The sequence below is a fragment of the Haliotis cracherodii genome, unplaced genomic scaffold (assembly GCF_022045235.1).
Source record: "Haliotis cracherodii isolate W230 unplaced genomic scaffold, xgHalCrac1.p SCAF_18, whole genome shotgun sequence".
Lineage (NCBI taxonomy): Eukaryota > Metazoa > Mollusca > Gastropoda > Lepetellida > Haliotidae > Haliotis > Haliotis cracherodii.
Window position 1 is genome coordinate 20,993,416 of NW_027266273.1, and position 9,333 is coordinate 21,002,748.

A 9,333-nucleotide genomic window follows, 5' to 3' on the forward strand; every position below is an offset into this window, starting at 1 on the left:
TGTTCAGATAATGTAATCAATTTGCGACAATGAATGACGTCTAATTATCATATATATTTCTCTCAGTGGCACGAAATGTTATTTCATATGGCCTCAACTGACAAATCAGAACTGAGAATCTATAAAATGTATACGTGCAAAATATTGGGTCATTCTACCCTCATGTGAAATATGTATCATCGTTGTCACAATATTAATGCCCTTGTATATAACACAGAGGCCAGGATACCGGTCATATTCTCACTCTCACTGAGCATTATACATTTTGTTCATGCTGATTGGCTAGTTCACGCCAAGTGTGTCATTTTATATTGTTTGCAAAGCAGCCATATCAATGTGTCGAAACGCATTGTCACAAATAATTGATGATGTCATCCATTGTTCATGACGTCACAGACGAATGTTTTGGGACGTCCATCAAACAATGGATTGACTGAGCTGGTGTCTCCATATTAAAGTTCACCGGAAAACACTTTTTCTACATGTTACTCAGAAAAAAAAGACTGTAATGTTTAAACTTTTCTACATGTTACTCAGAAAAAAAAGACTGTAATGTTTAAACTAACCAACTGGCAATACGGATTGTCTGTCCTTTGTGAAAGACTCGGGAATTTCCAAAAAATGTAGTACGTTGGTTATGAATGGAGTGTCATTATTGGCCTTACTTCGACCTTGTTAATAGCCTCTCGGAGCGGTTTTCAATGTTTTTGTTATTTAAGAAATAAAGGACGAGTGGGAGTTGTATCGTACAGTTGAACACAGTAGGAAGATAAAACAGTCCCTCGTGGTTTATTCTCCCTGCTGTGTTTTACTGTACGATAAACAACGACCACGATTCGTTTATTTCTTAAATGAGATATCAACATTCTCTACAGCCTTCTCTATGTTAGTAAAAAGTACACGCTTTAAAAATATTTTCCCGTAAATAAGAAATGGCGACTCCCTGAATAGAATCCGGCCGCTGCAATGTCTGACAAATCCAATTATGAACAGGGGGGTTAAATTTGGTATTTCCCGTCGATTATCTGTACCTTTTCTCCCAATACCGATTGTTATATCTCTGCTACTTTTGGGTGCGATCATGTGATCGTTCTGCCATTGCGTTTATCTGCGTTGTCCATCTACATCTAATGGGAACAACTCACTACTTTGCTCTAAAAATAACGTTGTCCAATTTACGTCATCAAGTTGCGAGCGCGAGGTTCGAATCTCCAGATATGACGTCATGATAGAACACTGTTTTATCGTGAAATAAACCACGCCTCGTTCTTCATTGTTCATTATCGCGTAGCTATCTTACAATAGTATATAAACTCAAATGCTGTGTTTTCAATATACATGATTGAAATTGAAATGTACCAGCGGAAAAAAGTTACGGTGCATGGAAGTCTATCACTGAAAATAATAAACGCACGTTTTCTAAGAACGTCTTTGCAAAGAACAAACAATAGACCAATGTCCATCACGATGTCTTCGTCATCTTCCGGGTTCGCCCATGACATCCGACCACGAAGTCCATCCAACCGCTCAATTGTATTTCATCGTCACCATCAGGCATGCCTAGCTTGGTGTAGACTGCACCTAGTTTCAGAACATACTGGTACAGTATACTGTTCACAGATGACCGAGGTGAGTCCAGGATTCACCCGGGCAGGTCTGATGGCCAGGCAAGCGTCTACAGACGTCCAGGAGAACGTTTTAGCGACGTTTGCGTTATTTGCGTCAGATTTGGGATGGAAGAATAATGGTATGCTCTGGCAACTTATGGGAAAACACAACTCATCATTGTTGTTGGCAATTTGCAGTACCGACTTTGCAACTTTGTAAGATCATGGCTCATAAATCGGAATTTACGTAATATGCGGATAATAGGCCAAGAGCATTAAACAAAAAATAACAACCTGGAAAACAGTAGTAGAAAGCTTTTTTTTCTGGAGACCTTCAGAAAGTCACACTGATACCCCAAGCACAAAGCTCCCGAAATTCCCCCTGATGGCATTTTCAAAATGACCGCCATTTCCAAGATGGCCACCATATTTTTGTGAAAATGACATAAAATTTTGTAGTTTTATAGTTATGATATATATCATGCAATATATCTAATGAAAGCTCTGTTTATATGCTTTCACACAACTTTTTTCAACCTTGTGATACAATTAGGATTTGTCTTATAAACATTTGATGAATTATTTGACAAGTTTGTTTGCAAGTACCAGGTTGGATGATAAAAACAATCTATGAAAGAAAAAGAATGTATTTCTGAATTTGCAATACTTTAATCACACTGGTAAACAGTAGAAAACATCCCCTTGTGTTAATACAAGAGTTTTAATACTCTTGTACATAGTTGGCTAGCTAAGTACTCTTAAAATCAGTCATCTGGTTGAGCCAGAAGGATGCCATGAGGTCCCTTGGAATTATGTTCAGTGTAATTATGTTGTTCATGAGCTGCTGCAAAGTAGTTAACAGTTATGTCCATTTGGATCAGTATATGTACAGATGCTACTGATCGCCAACCACTGAAGGTAGATCTCCATACTTCAGATGCTTTGAAACAAAGAAGCATGCAATTGCTTGGGATGAATCATTTACAGACAACTTGATGCAATTACATAAGCAATAAAATCTTGTTAAAATCCACTTGAAAAGGATCGTGAATGGGCAATCGAACAACCACAAACATTTGAATAAATGAATAAATATTGATATGTCTTTGTTATGAAATGTCCATTTATTGAAGCTGCCTCTTGTGGGGGCACTTTATCGAATTACCTGTATATCAGAGACCTATCAGCTGTTGACTAGAAGGTATTCTGATACAAGGGGTGGGTGTGTTGAGCTGTTTCTGAAGGCCATTACATATCAATAACAGATGTTAGTAAGTTTACAAATCAATATCTGGATCAACTGAGGGCAGCCAGATCAACATCCCAATTTGTTCATTGAGGTGAAGTACCTCAATCTGCCAGGTGAGGTAAATGGTAACCTGTGCTACAATCTGGTCAATTCCCTTATGACGTGGTCTGAAGCTGGTGCTGTGTGCCCAAGACGGAGGAGCACTTGCGAAAGTGGACACCACCCTTAAACAGAGCTTATTAGCAAGCGTCTGAGAGCAGCCAAAAGAAGATGACAAGATAATACAGATTATTTAGCCCATTAATTCCCATCTTTTACCCCTGTTTTCAAATTTACATATCTTCTTATATTGTTCTTTTTATATCATTATTCCCCCTTGAAGACCCAGGGAAGAATGTATACCCAGCACCCCTTTCGTAAGAGGCAATCCATTTGCCATGGGTTGCACCCCTTCGTGGTGGAAGAAGGGAGTCGGTGGAGGAAGGATTAGGAAGGGAGTCGGTGGAGGAAGTGAGTTGGTGGAGGAAGGATTAGGAAGGGAGTCGGTGGAGGAAGGATTAGGAAGGGAGTCGGTGGAGGAAGGATTAGGAAGGGAGTCGGTGGAGGAAGGATTAGGAAGGGAGTCGGTGGAGGAAGGATTAGGAAGGGAGTCGGTGGAGGAAGGATTAGGAAGGGAGTCGGTGGAGGAAGGATTAGGAAGGGAGTCGGTGGAGGAAGGATTAGGAAGGGAGTCGGTGGAGGAAGGATTAGGAAGGGAGTCGGTGAAGGAAGGATTAGGGAGGGAGTTGGTGAAGGAAGGATTAGGGAGTCGGTGGAGGAAGGATTAGGAAGTCGGTGGAGGAAGGATTAGGAAGGGAGTTGTTGGAGGAAGGATTAGGAAGGGAGTCGGTGGAGAAAGGATTAGGAAGGGAGTCGGTGGGGAAAGGGAGTCGGTGGGGAAAGGGAGTCGGTGGAGAAAGGGAGTCGGTGGAGAAAGGGAGTCGGTGGAGAAAGGGAGTCGGTGGAGAAAGGGAGTCGGTGGAGAAAGGGAGTCGGTGGGGAAAGGCGGAGGAAGGATTAGGAAGGGAGTTGGTGGAGGAAGGGAGTTGGTGAAGGAAGGGAGTCGGAGGAAGGAAGTTGGTGGAGGAAGGGAGTCGGAGGAAGGGAGTCTGTGAAGGAAGGGAGTCGGAGGAAGGGAGTCTGTGAAGGAAGGGAGTTGGTGGAGGAAGGGAGTTGGTGAAGGAAGGGAGTTGGTGGAGGAAGGCGGAGGAAGGGAGTGGGCGGAGGAAGGATTAGGAAGGGAGTTGGTGAAGGAAGGGAGTTGGTGGAGGAAGGGAGTTGGTGAAGGAAGGGAGTCGGAGGAAGGGAGTTGGTGGAGGAAGGGAGTCGGAGGAAGGGAGTCTGTGAAGGAAGGGAGTCGGAGGAAGGGAGTCTGTGAAGGAAGGGAGTTGGTGGAGGAAGGGAGTTGGTGAAGGAAGGGAGTCGTAGGAAGGGAGTTGGTGGAGGAAGGGAGTCGGAGGAAGGGAGTCTGTGAAGGAAGGGAGTCGGAGGAAGGGAGTCTGTGAAGGAAGGGAGTTGGTGGAGGAAGGGAGTTGGTGAAGGAAGGGAGTTGGTGGAGGAAGGGAGTTGGTGGAGGAAGGGAGTCGGAGGAAGGGAGTCTGTGAAGGAAGGGAGTCGGAGGAAGGGAGTCTGTGAAGGAAGGGAGTTGGTGGAGGAAGGGAGTTGGTGAAGGAAGGGAGTTGGTGGAGGAAGGGAGTTGGTGGAGGAAGGGAGTCGGAGGAAGGGAGTCTGAAGGAAGGGAGTTGGTGAAGGAAGGGAGTTGGTGGAGGAAGGGAGTTGGTGAAGGAAGGGAGTTGGTGGAGGAAGGGAGTTGGTGGAGGAAGGGAGTCGGAGGAAGGGAGTTGGTGGAGGAAGGGAGTCGGAGGAAGGGAGTCTGTGAAGGAAGGGAGTCGGAGGAAGGGAGTCTGTGAAGGAAGGGAGTCGGAGGAAGGGAGTCTGTGAAGGAAGGGAGTTGGTGGAGGAAGGGAGTTGGTGAAGGAAGGGAGTCGGAGGAAGGGAGTTGGTGGAGGAAGGGAGTCGGAGGAAGGGAGTCTGTGAAGGAAGGGAGTTGGTGGAGGAAGGGAGTTGGTGAAGGAAGGGAGTTGGTGGAGGAAGGGAGTTGGTGGAGGAAGGGAGTTGGTGGAGGAAGGGAGTTGGTGGAGGAAGGGAGTTGGTGGAGGAAGGGAGTTGGTGGAGGAAGGGAGTTGGTGGAGGAAGGGAGTCGGTGGAGGAAGGGAGTCGGTGAAGGAAGGGAGTCTGTGAAGGAAGGGAGTCTGTGAAGGGAGTCTGTGAAGGAAGGGAGTTGGTGAAGGAAGGGAGTCGGAGGAAGGGAGTCTGGAAGTTGAAGGTACTAGTTCCAGGTACACAGTTCCTCTGCCCAACACATTACATTGACCCGAGACTTCACCGGGACGGGAGGTAGAATGGGCTCGGTTCTATCAATCAGCTGGTCATGTCAAGCTCTGTATGTTGCAGCCATGATACAGTGGTATTAGGTTAGGTTGTCAATGTGCATAAACCACAGGCTACGGATTGTGAGGTACTATCCGTTTATTTCATGATACTGGAAAAAGACACTTGGTAATAACAATAAATAAACAATTTACATAAAATAAAATCACACTCGTACAGTAAACCTATATAAGGGATAATACACTGATCAATCATATTTCTTGATAACTAGATTATATAAAGGGCCACCATTACACTTACTGAAACATATATACATAAAAGTGACCACCACTATGAAGTTCTAAAATATTACCAACAATACAGGATTGATGATATATACTCCTCACAAAAAGTTAAGCAACAAATCTATGTCTCAGTCCATGTTCATATAATCCAATACCTAAAAACTGAATAAAGCAATACAAAGAAAGAGCACAAACACACATTGTCCTCAAAAGGAACTGAAAAGCGTTTATGCCTAACAGGTTTACAAATGATCAAAAACAGTATCATGAAAACAGTCGTGCAAAATGTGCTGCACTGAAAGATGAAAATCTTTAAATATGAGTTCAAGTCATTTTGAAACAATGATCCAATGTTCAGTAACGTGTATGTCCACCATTGGCTTGAATGCAAGCTTCTACACGTCTTGGCATTGACCAGATAAGCCTATCAAGTGTCTGTTGTGGAATGTTCTGCCATTCTCTCCTTAAGGCCTGTTCAAGGTGATCCAGATTCTGAGGACGAACATGATGACCATAAACAGGCCTTCCAAGAATGTCCCATGCATGTTCAATGGGATTAAGATCCGGAGTCCTTGCAGGCCAGTCCATATGCGTGATGTTGTTGGTCTGAAGAAGATCAGTGACAACTCTTGCTCGATGTGGACGAGCATTATCATCCATAAAGATGAAGTTAGGACCTGCTTGTTGTGCCAGGGGAATGATCACAGGTATGACAATCTCGTCCCTGTACCGTACTCCAGTCATGGTACCACGTCTGATGACCACAAGATCAGTTCCGTGTCCTACCCTGATGCCAGATCATCAAACTTCCACCTCCGTACTGGTCGTGTTCAGCAACTGTACAGTTGGCATATCGTTCATTACGGTTTCTCCACACACGTGCCCTACCATCGTTGAAGTCAAAGCAGAGTCTTGACTCATCTGTGAAGAGAACGTTACGCCAGCGATTCACCCTCCAGTTACGGCGTTGATTGGCCCAAGCAAGTCTGTTGTCGATGGTGTGCAGGCAGTGGGATACGTCGTACTGGTTGTCTGGACCTCAGATCCTGAGCGTGAAAACTGTTTCTTACTGTGTGTTGAGACGGTTTCCTGCAACTCTGTTTCTCCGGGCTAGGGTGGCTAAATACCGGTCCTCACGATGAGTTGTTTTGAAGCTGGTTGTGTTCAGGCGATGTTATCAGTGTTATCAGGAAAATCTACATGGAAAAGGCTTTAAGTCGAATATTCGTAGGTAATTCTCCTGCCTGAATTTGTTCTCAATGGATGGCATTCAACACTGATTAGAATGTTGCACGGAAAATAATACTTGTTGCTTAACTTTTTGTGAGGAGAATATCAATCTTACCTCGTACAGTAAACAGTTACGAAACAATAATTACTAGCCAGCATATTGACCAGATTAAACATAGAAAACAAACCATACGCACATTCATACAGGTTAAATGGTAGATTGTGTATATACTCACACGCAAAAGAAACGCAAGTGGTTTTAAGAAAATAGGTAACAAACACGGAACCATAAATTGATATGAGTTTTAGGATACAGTGAAGCCTGATGGTGTTATCAATATTTTTGGTTGCATTTTGGAAGCCCTAAGTAAAAATGCAACATAAAAAACTAATCGCCAAAACGCACCCTTTCAATGAATATATAGGTATCATGCACCCATTTATCTAGAGGGGTGGCATTGTCATCTTAACAAGGTCGTCCAGAGAGCCCATCCGAACATTTTTGCCTTCATCAAAGTGATCCAGAGACTAATTATGGAAAGAAACAAGCTTGAGGGCATCTACCTCTGTGAGGTTGTTGCGTGCTGTGAGGTTGTTGCGTCCTACTAGGACCAGCCAACAAGACCTGAAACAAGAGTCAAGCAAAGATGACTTGGAGGGTATGTGACTAGTCTACAATGAAAAGGGTGGCCGAAGCATGGAACACAGTTCTGCGACTGCATCCGACTGACGGCCCTCAGCCGCAGATAGACAAGGAGAGAAAATAGGGAGCATGCTAGGAAATAACACGGATATGTGTTGTATGTGACTTCACAACACCTGAAATGAAGTTGTATAAAGAAAACAAGACAGGCAAACCTGGACCCAAACCCAGCAGCACCTCGCATAGGACTTGCCTTAAGTCTTCAAGAAACCCCTCTTGGAAACACAAGAGCCAGGTTACTGTTGGCGAATGTAGCAGAGTACCTTTATCATTCTTCCTAGTTATATCATTATTCATACATCATCATAATCATCTATATGTTCAATGTTTGTCTTGTCTACAGTTGAATATCAGTCAATAACTCTTTAAACAACTCAACACCCTTATTTTCAGTCTCTGGGAATCTCACCAGATCTTCCCTTTCAACCTTCTGTATCTTTAGACATTTTTCACACCTGTAGGGTTTCCCTCAGTCTATTTATATCTTGCATTAAGCACTTCCTTTGATGCTTAAAGCAATCTGTCTTCTTATTGGCCATCCTGGTCCTCTACACTTCATGTGCTGCTGTTGAGGAGGAAGGACATTTTCTTTTCTTCAGGTATGGAATGGCCACATGTCAATCTGTTTTCATCTGCTTCTGTCAGAAATTAATATCTATATTAGGGTGCTGAATTGAATTGAATAATATATATAATATCATTTAGAGTAATATTAAATTAGTAAATGGAATATTAATATTATAAAACTTGTTTGTAAAATAATTAAGCACATGGTCCATTTTGGCCCATGTGCTTTTCAAGTGTCCTATAGTGAACTTATAACAGTAATGTAACTGAAGGCTGTAACTGAACTGAATACACAGGATATAGCTCAAGAGGTTGACCTGGTAAAGGAAGTTATCGGAAGAGGGGTACTGAGCCATGCGAGATGAACATGGCCATGGATGGCGGATACAACTCAACTCAACGACTAGCAAGCAGGAAGAAGTCGGGGCAGAATGCGTCACAGGCAGTCGGCATGGCCTGCAAAACTGTAACCGAGAAGAAATTCATCATTGGAACGTCATTCCAGAATAAGCTCTGCTGGACTGGTGCTTGACCGAAAGGAAAAGAAATGGATGTGAAATGTCTAGGGGGGCAAGCAGACTGTAGTGCAAACATGTCGGTCTTAGACCCATTCTCCGAGTTCAATATGGGGGAGGACATTGGAAATCAGCTTGCGCTACAGGGTGTGCTCATTAAGTATGCTACTACCGATAGGGACTAAGTCTGCAGATAGTATAGACCAAGCTCTGAAAGTGTTAGACCCTATGTGGAAGGTGCAAAAAATAGCTGATCCCACCCACTTGACTCAAGGACAATTTCGGCAATGCTACAGAGCTGATTTCAACCCAGATGTTACCCAGCACCACTTTTAACATTAATTGGAGGCTAAAAAGGAATAAAGGCACGGTGCAGCCTGATACTGTAAGAACTCATGAAGCATCATGCAGGCGACATGAAAACACTGTTAATTTACATTGAGTGCTCGAAGCAAACCTTAAGTGCTCCAGTGTTGACTGCTCCAGGTGTGCCCGGTACTGTCGTGGCGGTGTAATAAACAGCTGGTGGCAGCGGTCCATGTTCCTTGGCTGCTACAAAATTAGTCATTTCAATACGGATGACAATGATAAACACTTGCTGAATGAAATTCTAAAGATGAAGCCGAGTGTCGAAGTTTTCGAACAAATGAAACTGTATACAAAGAAATGTGAAGCTGTGAAGCTGTGAACCGATCGATGAGTATTTCTTTGCCAAAGAATGTGAACTTTTCAAGAAAAATGATTGGGA

At 43.6% G+C, this 9,333-nt stretch overlaps 1 protein-coding gene across 1 annotated transcript; it reads right to left on the reverse strand.

Annotated features, from left to right (window-relative positions):
• Positions 1–3,912: 3,912 nt before the first annotated feature.
• On the reverse strand, positions 3,913–9,125 carry LOC139465543 (uncharacterized). Its single transcript, XM_071247261.1, has 3 exons — positions 9,043–9,125; positions 7,365–7,425; positions 3,913–5,208 (listed from the first exon to the last, which is right to left on the reverse strand). The coding sequence occupies exons 1-3, from the start codon at positions 9,123–9,125 to the stop codon at positions 3,913–3,915; spliced, it is 1,440 nt and encodes a 479-aa protein (XP_071103362.1).
• Positions 9,126–9,333: the final 208 nt, after the last annotated feature.